This window comes from Podarcis liolepis, assembly GCF_965112155.1.
Source record: "Podarcis liolepis genome assembly, chromosome: 11".
Classification (NCBI taxonomy): Eukaryota; Metazoa; Chordata; class Lepidosauria; order Squamata; family Lacertidae; genus Podarcis; species Podarcis liolepis.
Window position 1 is genome coordinate 26,818,337 of NC_139565.1, and position 14,660 is coordinate 26,832,996.

Below are 14,660 nucleotides of genomic sequence, written 5' to 3' on the forward strand. Positions count from 1 at the left end.
AGGTCTTTCAAGACAGGTGTTATATGGTCTCGGCGGCCGCCCCCAGTCACCAGTCTAGCTGCCGCATTCTGGATTAGTTGTAGTTTCCGAGTCACCTTCAAAGGTAGCCCCACGTAGAGCGCATTGCAGTAGTCCAAGCGGGAGATAACCAGAGCATGCACCACTCTGGTGAGACAGTCCGCAGGCAGATAAGGTCTCAGCCTACATACCAGATGGAGCTGGTAAACAGCTGCCCTGGACACAGATTTGACCTGTGCCTCCATGGACAGCTGTGAGTCCAAAATGACTCCCAGGCTGCGCACCTGGTCCTTCAGGGGCACAGTTACCCCATTCAGGACCAGGGAATCCTCCACACCTGCCCGCCTCCTGTCCCCCCAAAACAGTACTTCTGTCTTGTCAGGATTCAACCTCAATCTGTTAGCCACCATCCATCCTCCAACTGCCTCCAGACACTCACACAGGACCTTCACCACCTTCACTGGTTCTGATTTAAAAGAGAGGTAGAGCTGGGTATCATCTGCATACTGATGAACACCCAGCCCAAACCTCCTGATGATCTCTCCCAGGGGCTGCATGTAAATGTTGAAAAGCATGGGGGAGAGGACAGAACCCTGAGGCACCCCACAAGTGAGAGCCCAGGGGTCTGAACACTCATCCCCCACCACCACTTTCTGAACACGACCCAGGAGGAAGGAGCGGAACCACTGTATGACAGTGCCCCCAGCTACAAGCCCCTCAAGACGGTCCAGAAGGATGTTATGGTCGATGGTATCAAATGCTGCTGAGAGATCCAGCAGAACTAGGAACAGCTCTCACCTTTGTCCCTAGCCCGCCAGAGATCATCAACCAGTGCGACCAAGGCAGTTTCAGTCCCATGATGAGGCCTGAATCCCGACTGGAAGTGATCCAAATGGTCCGCTTCTTCCATGCGTGCCTGGAGTTGTTAAGCAACCACTCGCTCAATCACCTTGCCCAAGAATGGAAGATTTGAGACTGGGCGATAGTTGGCCATCGTGGCTGCATCTAAAGATGTTTTTTTAAGAAGTGGTTTAATAACCACCTCTTTCAGTGGGTCTGGGAAGGCTCCCTCACAGAGGGAAGCATTCACCACCCCACGAAGCCCATCGCCCAGTCCTTCCCGGCTAGCTTTTATAAGCCAGGATAAGCAAGGATCCAGGAGACAGGTGGTTGGCTTCACTTGTCCAAGCAGCCTGTCCACATCCTCAGAGATAACAGATTGGAATTGATCCCACGCAACTTGACTAGACAGGTCTCTAGCACTCTCCCACCCTGGCCCTGCTCCCACGGTGGAGTCTACTTCTTCCCAAATCTGAGCGATTTTATCTGCAAAAAAACTTTGCAAAATCATTGCAGGAGAACATGTGGCCCGTACTGGGCCCCGATGTTGCAGGTGGTTCCGCTAAATTGTGAACCACCTGAAAAAGTCTCCTGCTGCTGTTTTCTGCAGATGCAATAGAGGCGGTAAAGAGATCTGACCACGGCACTTCTTTTGTTTCGCTTTTACTTAGTGTCAGAACACCAACATCCATGGAGGTAAACACCAGGTCCAAGGCATGTCCGCGGCTATGGGTTGGGCCAAAAGTATTCAGGGACAGCCCCATGGAGGCCATGCTTTCCACGAAGTCCCGAGCGGCCCCTTGTAAGGTCGTGTCGGCATGGATGTTAAAATCCCCTAGGACGACCAAACTAGGTGTCTCCAGGAGAACATCTGCCACGACCTGAAGCAGCTCGGGCAGGGAATCCTTGGTGCAGCGGGGAGGTCAGTACACCAAAAGGAATCCTGTACTGCCCCTATTGCCCAACTCCTAGAACATGCACTCGGAAAACTGGGTCTTCCCAATAGGACGCCTGGTGCAAACTAATGACTTCCTAAAAATCACTGCAACCCCCCCTCCCCGCCCACAAGGCCTGGGTTGCTGTGCGTAAGAGAAACCTGGTGGACAAGCAGCGGCAAGGACAGGCCCATCTGCTTCATCCAACCAAGTCTCTGTTACACATGCTGGAATAGGAATAGCCGACAATGGCTACAGTGGCACCTCAGTTTTCGAACAGCTTAGTTCACGAACAACTTTGAACCCGAAGACTGCAAAACCGGAAGTAGGTGTTCTGGTTTTCGAACTTTTTTCAGAGGCTGAACGTGCTTCGTTTTGAGTCCCCAGTGTTTCCTGTTGCGCTGCTAATTTGCGCCCCCCATTGTAATTCAAGCCTTCTATTTTCGATTGCAATGTTCTGAGGTGATATTTGGAGCTTATATTTGGTGCTTTTGTTTTTGCTATTTATTTTGCGTTTTTTGTTTTGAGGCTTTTTTGTGACTTGTGTGGATCTCCGTTCATTGATGGATTGTTCATTGATTGATTGTGTGACTGCGGACATGGATAAAAGCCCCCCCCCCCCATCCAAACAATTACTATCATCAGTACAGGTAAGAATTTTTTTTTATTTTTATCATCTACAATACTGTTTTATTTATTTTATAGTACAGTACATTGATTATTGCTTTCATTTTATGGATCAATGGTCTCATTAGATAGTAAAATTCATGTTAAATTGCTGTTTTAGGGGTTGTTTTTAAAAGTCTGGAACGGATTAATCCATTTTGCATTACTTTCTATGGGAAAGCACGACTTGGCTTTGGAATGCTTTAGTTTTGGAATTCCAGAACAGATTAAGTTTGAGAAGCAAGGTACCACTGTACGTCTGTGTTAGAGGAACACCACTAAACCACTAAACAGATTGCAATTTACAAACCTATATAACCTACCCTTTTCTTCCTCACCAATGGGCATGTTAAGTGAACAATCAGCATAAGACAGGGCTCACCCATAGCTCTTTTTGTGCTGTAATTTATTCCAAGTGTCCTGTAATTTCTAGGCATGGGTCCACGAGGTTTTTCTTTAGTCCTGCTGCTTTGCCTGGGAAAACCCGCTGTTTACTTCTGAATGTCAATTGGGTTTTCCATGGATTGATGCTTGTTCCAGTTCAATGGTAAACAGTGAGTTTTCCCATACCTAGAAATCACAAGGCAAACAGAAGTGTGCATGAGCCCATACTGTCCACACAGAAAAGGATGGAATGTGCTAGAAATCCACAGGCAACTCTTTAAAATGGAGAAGTTGGGGTCCATTTTGTGAAATACATATACTGAGTCTGCAGAAGCAGCTATTAGGAAGTTGATTGCACAGAGAAAGAGACTTTTCTGAGCCAGCCGCATTTGAGTAATCTCTTCGCGACAGGTTGTTATAATGCAAGTCACCACAGAGGAAACCAACTTACCTGAAGCAGACTGCTAACTAACTGGATGTTGGCCAGCACCAGATGTTGAAACTGTGGCTACTGACCTTCATCTGAGCTGTGCAGTAACTCAGCATTTGCTGGGAAAACACTCCCTGAGCTGTTTTTGGCCAGAAAATGCTGTAAAGTTGAGAGGGTGACACCTTTTAGTCACAAAGTAAGCAATATGGGGGAAATCCCTCTAAAACACCCAGATGGTCCCAGCAGCACTGCTGTTAAAAAGTCATTGAACTACATTGACCTTATTAAACTTGTATTAGAGTTGCAGACGAACTTTTTTGATTGCTTGAACATACTAAGCAAAGAACCCTCTCACTTGTGAAAGAATGTTCAAGTAGAGTTGACTGAAGGGGAAACATATTTTCTTCAACTCTTTAAAGATAGCAGCAAATTTGTTGTGCCGTAATCCACCGTGAAGCTTACATGTCCTTAAGCCCCATTGTTTTCAGCTGGGATGCATCGCCTTCCTAACTTTTGGCCTCCATTCTGATGCAGCAGATATCAATTGTCAAAACTAAGGCATGCTGAATGGAATGGAACTTGAGGCTGAAATTGTAAGCATGCTTACTAGAACAGGTCCCACTGAAAGCAGACATTTTGAGTAAATGTACCTATGCTTGCACTGCACATTTGGTATACTATCTAGTTCCATTATATTGTTACACGCAAGCCAATGTCTGAGTGGCAAGAGACTTCAGGGGTCCCAGCACTCACCCAGGGTTTGGTTTCCTTGGAATGAAAGTTACTAAAGACAGTGGTGTCTTTAACATATGTGATTTTATTTACACATATATTTCTTTACACATATGTACAAGCACATAAATATTGAACATAGGACTCACATAATTAACACTCCAACAGACTGTGCTTCCCCATTAAGTTTCCATGGGTGCTGCTGCTGTACATTATCTACAGTGGTACCTCGGGTTAAGTACTTAATTCATTCTGGAGGTCCGTTCTTAACCTGAAACTGTTCTTAACCTGAAGCACCACTTTAGCTAATGGGGCCTCCTGCTGCCTCCGTGCCACCGCCGCACGATTTCTGTTCTCATCCTGAAGCAAAGTTCAGGTACGATTTCTGGGTTAGCGGAGTCTGTAACCTGAAGTGTATGTAACCTGAAGCGTATGTAACCCGAGGTACCACTGTACTAGCCTTTGGACGTGTGTGTGTGTGTCTGTGTGTGTGTTTGTGTGTGTGAAAACCAGGCCTTGGAATCGTTTGGTATAGAGAATGTTTGCGTGCTTCATTTCAGACCTAATAAATATTCCTAGATATTGTAACTTCTTGTCACCTCTCAGTGACATGTTAAAACGTTTGAGTGACCATTTGTGCTGTCCTCTGTCCTTCAAAAATAATATAAAATAATATAAATTCCAGGGAAATTCCCTGGCTCTATTTCTGTATCAGACTGATCTGTGGAATACTTTTTCTGTTTTCTCCTCTCACCCTCTTTCAACACAGCAGCTTTGCAGAATTATTTGTACTGGCAGATGTAATGCTGTTTTAAAACATCCTCTAGCTAATTTTACTTTCAGTTTGCTAAGTTTCCCCCCTGCCTGCACTGACTTGCTTGGTACTGGTTGGAATTTGCACAGTTATATAACATCTTTGCCCCCAAAATGGCAAGAACGATCTTATGGTAATGGTGGTGGGAGAGCTGATGGAGAAGCAATTTCCACATCTGAAGCCCTGCCAGCTAGCTGTGGTCAGGTGAGTGGTGTGTCCTTTTGTCTCCCTGCTTCATCTGCTTCCCCTCCCCATTGACTCTGAGCTGCACACCCAGGGTGTGTGTGTGTGTGTGTGTGTGTGTGTGAGAGAGAGAGAGAGAGAGAGAGAGAGAGAGAGAGAAGCTTTTTTGAAACAGAAATTCAAGATATGTGTGCCTTTACTCTTTTTATCTCTCTTAGATCTGTATGGGAAGTATGGAGATGATAGAAAAGGCAGAGAAGGCGGTAAGAAGAAAGAGAATGCATACAAGAGTGCTAAAAGGAGGAGAGAAGAAAGCAGGTGGAGAATGAGAAAAAGCAGGGAGGAGGAGGTATTCATTTGCAGAAAAAAAAGCAGGTGCAGCCAGTATTATTGATGAAGAGTTATGAGTTGCACCATGCAAGCATTGGCATAAGCCTGTGCTTGGAAAAATGCCTCAAAGTGTGGGGAGGAATACCTTAAGGACAACTTTAACGGTTTCATTTACTCAGTGGCGTAGCGTGGGGGGTGCAGGGGGGGCCGGCCGCACCGGGCGCAACATCTGGGGGGGGGGCGCTCGCTCGCACTTGAGTGCTAAAATCCACGGGTTAGGGGGTGCAAATTACTTGCCTTGCCCCGGGTGCCGACAACCCACGCTACGCCACTGCATTTACTGGATCTTATATACCCTGTGTAATGCAGTGCCATGGAAGTTGACTTAGAAGTAAGTCTCACTGTGTTCACTGGGGAGTTCACTCACCTAATAAGTATGCTTAGGTTTTTAGCATCAGTGATTGAATCCGCACTCCTAATATTCACCTCATTCAATGGATCTTATTGTTTAAAGTGGCCATCACATGAACAACGGTGTCTTTAACACATATCGCTTTATTTACACAAATGTATAAGTGCATACGTACTGAGCACAGGACTCACAGAATTAGCCCTCCAGAAGATCATGCTTCCCCATTAAGCTTCCAGGATTGGGGCTGCTGTCCCCAAAGCCATAGCTTTGGACTCAGCACAGACCGCAGCTTACACCTCTCTGGGTCTTTCTAGCCTCCAACTCCAGACACCCTGGGAAATGGCCAACTCCTGACAGGACTAAAACAAAAAGGCTAGTTCCTGGGCGATTGTTTTCCTACCTGCAAGACTATGTAGCTTCCAGCTCTCTGTGTTTGTGTTTGTGTGAAGCAGGCCTACTCTCTCCTGAAAGAGCCTAACCAGCCAGCTGCTCCTATGGCAATGCATATGTACTTGAGCAGCTCTTTAGAAATAGAAATGGGTGCCTAACAGACTTGGCTAGGCCCATTACTGTAACAAAGAAACTGGTTTGACCACTTCAGCAGTTCCTTCCACTTGATGAATTCAGTGGGATTTACCCCTGAGAAAATGTTCCTTGGATTGCCTCAGTATTTTAGCTGGATGAGGGCCAACAGCTGGGGTCAATAGTTCAGTTTCTAACTGAATTCATTTATAAATTCTGGTGTCAATTATTACATATGTTGGGTGCACAAAACTGTGCAGCTGAGACGTATGAAATCTGCTAGCTTTCTTTTTCTTTTAAGGTATGCAGTACCTGTTTTTGGTAGTGTATTGCTATCAAAATGCTGGATCCTGGTTTCTAAGGGCTTACCACACTTCCTCTTGCCCTGTTGCTTTCTCCCAGGGAAAACCGCTCTTTAGTGCTCAGTCGGCACAAGTGGCAATTCAGGTTTTCTCCAGATTGACGGTTGCTCTGATTTAGCATCAAAGAGCAGGTTTTCCCTGGGAAAGGAGCGGGTCAAATGGAAAACTGCTTGGACCCATGGTTTCTAGGCATGGGGCAAGCTGAAGTGTGGATGAGCACTAATTGTTTATATACTTTTTTTGGTGGAGCATAACATTATTTAGCAGGCATATGTATCACCATGGGTGTCTCATCGATTCTGAGCACCTGGAGGAGTCGTGTACTGATCTGAGGATGAACCATAACAAAGTGCTTTTAAGATAAGGAGCAGAGATAAAAAAACAAAGTTCAAAACATGCATGCAGTGAACTGCTCCTTACAACATTCCTGGCTGGTAGGTTTAAAAAACAACAAAACAGAAATAAGGTTAAATGTTTACTCTCATCCATTAGAGTAGGGCATTCACCTCATCTTCTGTGCATGTATTGTTGTGGTTGTTATTTATTAAATTTGCATATCAACCTTCCTCTGTAGATCTCAGGGTAGTTTACAGCATAAAAATACAAGATAAAAACACAAAATACATAATAAGAACAAAAGCAAACCAGGGAGAAACAATATAGGATGTTAGTCCGCCAGAAGCCTGGCTGAAGAGGTAAGCTTCCCTGGAGAGAGCAGGGAGCCACTGCAGAAAAGGCCCAGACCTCTCATGGAGGTGGCACATGAAGATGATGATCACAGGGTCTGGGCAAGTTATGCACATCCAGGGGTTTTTCCCCCAGCCAGAGCTCGCAGAAGCTCAGCTGAGTGCCATTGCCATTCTAAGAGAACAAGAGAGAAGTTCGTGGTGAGTTCCGGCACCTCTTTTTCTGGAAAATAGCACTGTGCACACCTCAATTCTCTTAACAGTGCTTACCTGGATTTGGTTTCCATTGGAAAAGGTCACAGGAGCCATATTGGCATTTTGCAAAAGTGATGTTTATTTACAGCATTAAACACCCCCCCCCCACACACACACAGAGAGAAAAGCCCTGCTGCTCCAACATCAGACCTTCAGGGAAGCAGCTGGCACCAGGTTCTTGCAGAAAAGAACTGAGTTCTCTGTGTCTCTCTTGAGCCTCTCCCCGGATTGCAGGCATTTGAATCACAACATTCCTTAACAGGGAGGGAGGCACCTTACTGGAACATTCAAACCACCAGCCAATATTCAGTTTCAGTGGCAGCCCTTGCTTGGCCAAACATTTGGCAAACAATGTGCCTCGAACAAATGATGTCCCTGGGCCAGACCTGCATGGCTAATTTCAGGCTCAATAACTCTCAGAATCAAGAATTGGAAGGGATCCTGAGAGATCATCCAAGCAAGCAAAACAAAGCAAAACACCAAACACACCCCTCCTGAGGCTGCTTTTCTCTGACAGAAATGAAATGTCAGGTGTTTGTCACACATATTTCCATGTGATGCGTTCTTCAATCCTGAGATCACTTTTATAAAAGATTGGACAAATCCAGAATCATGGAGGACGGGTGTGATATTCCTAAGCAGCAGAGGGAAGCCTTCAACCTGCAGGACAAATTAGGCCCACTAAGTCTGGCTTTTGGGGAAGGGCTAGGCATGGCCACTTTCCCTCCCTTTGTGTCATATTGCCTCAGGTGTAGGACTGGTAAAGCCACAGCAGCAGAGGAAAAACTTGGAACATACAGACCTGGCTTATCACATGAGACTTCAGGAGCCATGGATGGCCAAAGTGGGGAAGGAGTTAACACTGTCCTAACAAACCCATTCTCTTCCTTCCCAGCCTCCCTTTCTCTTTCCCCAGGCTCTGGAATGGGACTGGGCTGCAGAGGAACTAATCCTACTTTATGCAGATGGGGATGGATGAGCAAGAGACAGCTGAAGAGGGCTGGACAGAGAAGGGAAAACAACCCTCACCTACCTACTACTTTCCCCAGCCCTTTCTAGATATATGTGTATGTGTTTGCAGGTGCAAAAACCAAACATATATTATACAGTGCTGGATTTATGTATAAGCTAAACAAGCTATAGCTTAGGGTTCCACTCTCTTGCCCCCCCCCCAATTTCACTATTAATATACTTCTTCTTAATTGTATTTCAGTTCAACAATTACTTCGATAAAATACATATTTTGTTATGTGCAAATGGCTTTAGATACCTATTAGGTCCATGTTACCCTATAGCATATATTCAACACAAAAAACAGTGACAATTTGTTGTTGATAAATGATAGCCTTGGCGTCCTTTCCAACTCTAGAATTCCATGTTTCTTTGATTCTACGATAAGCGATACATGACCAAACAGGCTACGTTTCAAAGGAGTGAAGCTATCAGCATCCACGGGGAAAGGAGGATGCTGTGAAACTGCCCAGGGAAAGATGGGGGAAGCGACAGAGATGTTGACAGGAAGGAGAGGGGAGTCTGTGGCTGAATGAGTGAAGGTGTTTTCAGAAAGAAAATGGACATTGATTTGAACCACTTGCTTTAGGAAAAGAAAGGGAGATTGCTAGAACAGGAGAAAGAGAGTAGATCACCCCGAGAAAGGGGCTTGTGATTGGGCTTGAAAGAAGAATATAGGAGAAGAGGAAAGAGATTGGGGGGGCTGACCTGTCAGTGAGACTGTGTGCAATATTTGTTCATATTTCTGTGAGTTTTGCATTTGATGTAGTAGGTGGGTTCCTCTTCAGCGACAGAGAGTGATAGAGAAGAGAAGGATGGAGGTCCTGAGGAGAGTTCTTGTATTGGAAAGAAAGTCTGTTTTCAGATTGAAAACATTCCTAGTTGTTATGGTGGAAAGCAACCGATTTTATGAGTGTTTAATGATTAAAATGAAAGCAAAGACTAAAAAAAAGTTGGTTTCCTGTCTTATCAAACTCAGGGTGTCTATATAACTGGGTTGAGAGGTGATAACCTATCTGAAGAGCTTGTCCTTTCCTGATCTAACAATAGGAAGCTAAACATTAACTGTGATCATAGCTGTCTGTCATTTCTAAGTGGGAGACTTAATTTTCCAGTTTAACAAGCAACCCAAGAAGGGTCACAGCGGGCCACAAATTAACAGCTGCCAATCAACAATTATCCCCTGGGAGGCTTACAAGCACAACACCATTAAAAATACAATAAGTATATAATATTTAAAGTCAACAACCAACAGCAAAAGACAGAAAAGAAAAATCCACAGGAAAAAAGCCCTCACAAGAGACTTTGCTAGCATCCACCAGTGATACAAGCAAATTATGCCTATTTTCCATGTTTAGAAACATAGAATTGTAGAGTTGTAAGGGACCAAGAAGGTCATCTAGTCCAACCCCCTGCAATGGAGGAGTCCTTTGCTCAACGCGGGGCTCGAACCCACCTGAGATTAAGTCTCATGCTAGTAACTGAGCTGAGCTAGTAACTTGAAGGATCAGATACAATTTGTTTAAAAATTGAGTTGCCAACACTTAGATCAAAGTGGATATCCAACACATCTGATAACAAGGAGGGGGGAGAGAAACACATACATAGCAAGCTTCAGTATTCCTTGCTTCTGTCAGTAATTCCACATGAAATCAGTGGAAGTAGCCATATTGTAAACCTGGACTCCCTTTCTTCCCAAAGGTTAGAGGTGATATAGCATTGATATCTCATGATCATATTCAGAAGGAATGTGCATTGCATTAGTCGAGAACCTCTGACCCTCCAGATATTTCTGAACTACAACTCCTGTCAGCCCTAGCAAACATGGCCAATGCCAGGGGATGATGGCACTTGCAGTTCAGCAACACCTGAGCGCCAAAGGCTCCCCATATGTCATTCCTTGGGCTGTGTGCACATTAGTGTTTACTCTGGCTCCATTGTGCTCCCACCACTGGCGTCTGCAGCTGTATGCACATGGCGTTAGCCACAATCCATCTATATCCTGTGGCTTCTTGAGAAATACTCAGGTGCTTTCCCTCAAAGGAGCTGTTGAGCCGAGGTGCGTACATTTCAGGCAGCTGTTGCGCATGCGCAGATGACAACACGTGCACAAATGGCAAGAGGAAACAAATCAAGTATTGGGCAACCAAATGAAGATGCCCCCTCCATCTCTCTGGTGTGTTGAACATGGTAAGAAAGTGACTTGAAACCAGCAGGGGCAGGGAAACTACCTCACTGTGTTTCAAGCATCAAATGTGCCCTCAGCCTCACTTCTGGTCCAAATCAGCCTGGTTGCCATGGCGTCCCTGACCAACTGCCACTCTTAACTGTCACCAAGCAGGCTGCCTGCGACATTCCAGAAGGGCTCCTTCTCCTGCAATAGTTAATTTCTTCTTTTTTTTAACCCATTCTGCTTGCCATTTGTGGCAGCTTTATTTATTCATTTAAAAAGCTGGATTACGTTTTCCCCTGGCCCATTGATTCCATAGGAGCTGAATAAACAAATATATCTTAGGCATGCCTATACTCGCATACCCGTTTGCAACATGTTCACATGCGCTTCACCTGCTTAGGGATGTGGCAACATGGCAAGGGCTGTGAGTTTCACGAGGAAAGAAATCTGGGGAGCTGAGTGGCAGTTCTAAACAAAAACAAAAACACCTTAGGAGATGCAACATTTAGCGTGGACGTTGGTGACACCTACAGGTTCCCTGTTCTTTATTTCTTTTATTCCTTGAAGAATCTGAAACTATTGGAAGGCAGCGTGAGAGAGAGGAAGAAAGTGGTTCTGATGTTCTTATTTGTGGCCTTTTGCCCTTCAGGCTGCGCCCTGCGCGCCTTTTCCTCACGCGCAGGTGAGCCGAACGAGGACAACCGTCGCCTTGGCCATGTGAGCGGGGGAAAACGCGCGCGCACACAAAACTGGTCATTCCAGCAGAGCCACGCTCGCTCGCCATCTCTCCCCAAGAGGTCCCCACCTCCCGGGGAGTTTCATCCTCGGGTTTCTGCAGCTCCTCCCGGTTCCTTAAACCAGGACGGTCTCCTTGCCACACCGCCTGCTGTTCTCTTTCCATTTCTCTCCGCGCGCCGAGGCTGCTGCTGCTGCTGGGACCCGGCGGCCTCGAGTCCCCGGAGACGGTGGTGGGCGGGGAAGTCGGTGGCAGGTGCTTCAGGTCCTTCCTGGGCTGCGCGCCATGAAGGAAGATGGCGTGGACAACCCGGCTTTCGAGCCTTCCAGCCCGGAGGGCGCCGAGCACAAGCGGGCGGCGCTCTCCACAGGCCGCCTCGGCCACCCGGCGTTGGGCACGTCCTGCAGTTTGGACCCGGAGGAGCACCTCTGCGGCATCGGCAGGTTCGCGCCCGCCGCGCTGCAGGTCTGCAACAACCCCAAGGGCTACTTGCTCTTCTACAGTCTCCTCTCCGTCTTCCAAGGTGAGGAGAAAAGAAGGCAGAGGGGTTTTCTCTCCCCCCCCCCCACTCTCAGGAGACGGAGATTTCCCCCCGCAAGGCTTCCAAGGCGTGCGTGGTCAAGTGCGCCCTTGTGGCGCATGGGTTGCGGTGGTGTGGAGGAAGGCGGATGGAAAAGAAAGTGCAAGTAGAGGGGGGGGGGGAGAGGATTCAGATCAAATGCCTGGGATAGCTCAGCTGGTAGAGAATGAAACTCCTAATTTCAGGTTTCAGCCCCATGGTCCCTTCCAACTGTACAATTCGATGGTTTGATGAAACTATAAGTTCCTCCTCCACCTGCACCCTGGCCACCTCCTCAAACATAGGAGCCAACTCCTTGGGGGACCAATACCCCTCGAATATTTATTGATGGGCATTGCCATTCAGATGGTATGTGTGCACCATGTCTTGTGATCTGTGATGCAGGGTGGGGTTTACCTGCCCTCCATATTTAAGTTGGCACCCCTGCCCCCCAATCATGGGTATCCTTCAAGGTTGTGCGTTGAAGGGATCTCTCGTATTTCACTGTGGGCAAGATTTTGGCAATGCACGTGGTTGGACTAAAATTCACTAGATGACTTTTGGGGTCCCTTCCAACTCGATGATTCTATAATTATATGCACATCACTGGTTCAGGGTTTTGGGACACCACAAACTGAATCCGGCCACTGGTCCTTCTAGTAGGCTTAGTGTGACCTATACCAGGAGTGGCCAACCTAGATTTGTAGAGTTGGAAGAGACGCTAAGGATCATCTAACCCAAACCTCTTCAATGCAGGAATATGCAGCCATCCCATATTGGAATTCAACCTTCAACTTTGGCTTTATTGCCACCACACTCTAATCAACTGAACAACCCAGATGTTGCTGGGCTCTCAGCTCCTACCAACCCTGACATCACAGACCATTTATTTTATTATTTTTATTTATTTCATCACATTTATACCTCACCTTTTTTCTGCAAGGAGCCAGAGGTGGCAAATGGGGTTCTCCCTCCCATCTCATTTAATCCGCAAAACAGCACTGTGGGGTAGGTTAGGCGGAGAGGCAGCGATTGGCTCAAGTGAGGTATGTGGCTGAGTGAAGATTTCAACCCTGGTCTCACAGCCCCTGGTCTGACACTTTAACCAATACTCCACTCTGGGTTTTGTCAGGGATGACGAGAGGTGTGGTCCAACCATATCTGGAGGGCAGTGGGTTAGCCCCCTGCCCCAGCCTACACTAACTCCAATGTTTCAGAGCGAGTTCTTTCTTTCCATATGTGGAGATTGAAACTGGGATCTTTTGTGTTCTCCCACTAAGCTAAGTTGGCTCCAATTTGTCCCTGCTGCAGCAGCAATGTGAGTGAGCAACTCAGCCAGTGCTCTTTATAGTCCTCTATTCAGAGGAAGCGGCCAGGTGAGGGGTGGCTGCAACTGCTCCTTGTGGCCGCTGCTTGCTCACTCCCCAGTGGTGGAGCTCTCTGTTACCCTCATGCTGGATAGCTCGGTTGGTTAGAGCAAGGTGCTGAAAATGCCAAGATGGCAAGTTTGATCCCCACATGGGATGGCTGTATATTCCTGCATTGCAGAGGGTTGGACTAGATGAACCTTGCAGTCCCTTCCAACCTCTACAATTCTATGATTCTGTGAAATGTATGGATGGACAATGTGTGTATTATCTTTATGTATTTGTTTCATTTCTGAATGAACTCCAATGAACTCATGGCACTGTACATCGTTCTCTCCCCTCACCATTTGTCCTCACAGCACCCTTGCAAGGTAGTTTACGCCGAGAGATCGCGACTGGCGAAAAATTACCCTGTTCGGTTAATGGCTAAGGGGGAATTTGAACCGGGGTCTCCCAGGTCCTGGTTCAACACTCTAACCAGCAATCCATCCAGGCTTTAACATCTGTGATCTGTAAAATAAAATGAGACTGCAGTCCTATTTAAAATAGGCTGCATGCCTATTTAAAACCAACAAAATGAAAAAGGCCTTTATCTGAGAATATACCTCTTCATATGAAATATACTAGAAATCTGTAGGACAAAGCTCTTAGTGAGAAGGCCATACCTTACCACCACCACCTACATCCCTACCCGCCAGAGAACCAACTACAGTGGTGCCTCGCAAGACGAAAAGAATCCATTCTGTGGTTCTCTTCGTCTAGCGGTTTTTTCGTCTTGCGAAGCAAGCCCATTGACGGATTAGCGCATTAGCGCTATTAGCGGCTTTTAGCGGCTTATCTGCTGATCGGATCAGCTGATAAGTGGCTTAGCGGCTTAGAAAAAGGGGGGGGGGAAGAAAAAAACCAGCAGGAACTCGCAAGACATTGTCGTCTTGCGAAGCAAGCCCATAGGAAATTCGTTTTGCGAAGCACCTCCAAAACGGAAAACTCTTTCGTCTAGTGAGTTTTCCGTCTTGCGAGGCATTTGTCTTGCGGGGCACCACTGTATCTCTTAATCCTTTACTGACACCCTGTGGGAGGCTGGGCAGAGGGCCAATCCTTTCAACTTCCACTCGCTTGTCTAGTTTAAGTGTGAAGGAGAAAAAACAAGGCAGCTCCCACTGCCTGGGGCAAAGACACAAACACAACACAGTGGAAGATGCAACCCACACACAACCATGGCACCAATAAATATTTTTTTTTGGG

At 46.5% G+C, this 14,660-nt stretch overlaps 1 protein-coding gene and 1 long non-coding RNA gene across 4 annotated transcripts in view; one reads left to right on the plus strand and one right to left on the minus strand.

Annotated features, from left to right (window-relative positions):
- Positions 1 to 5,369: 5,369 nt before the first annotated feature.
- LOC310688348 lies at positions 5,370 to 8,249 on the minus strand. Its single transcript, XR_014516881.1, has 3 exons — positions 7,585 to 8,249; positions 5,655 to 7,489; positions 5,370 to 5,488 (listed from the first exon to the last, which is right to left on the minus strand). It is a non-coding gene; the product is annotated as an uncharacterized lncRNA (long non-coding RNA).
- A 1,930-nt stretch (positions 8,250 to 10,179) lies between these two features.
- Positions 10,180 to 14,660, plus strand: part of SLCO4C1 (solute carrier organic anion transporter family member 4C1) — a 38,021-nt gene continuing 33,540 nt past the window's right edge. Inside the window, exon 1 of one of the 3 annotated variants that reach the window (XM_083464506.1) lies at positions 10,180 to 12,012. In XM_083464506.1, coding sequence (XP_083320632.1) covers positions 11,775 to 12,012 — 238 coding nt within the window. In that variant the 5' untranslated portion in view covers positions 10,180 to 11,774. The remainder of the gene's footprint in view (positions 12,013 to 14,660) is intronic. The other 2 variants (XM_083464508.1, XM_083464507.1) reach the window with 2 other exon arrangements.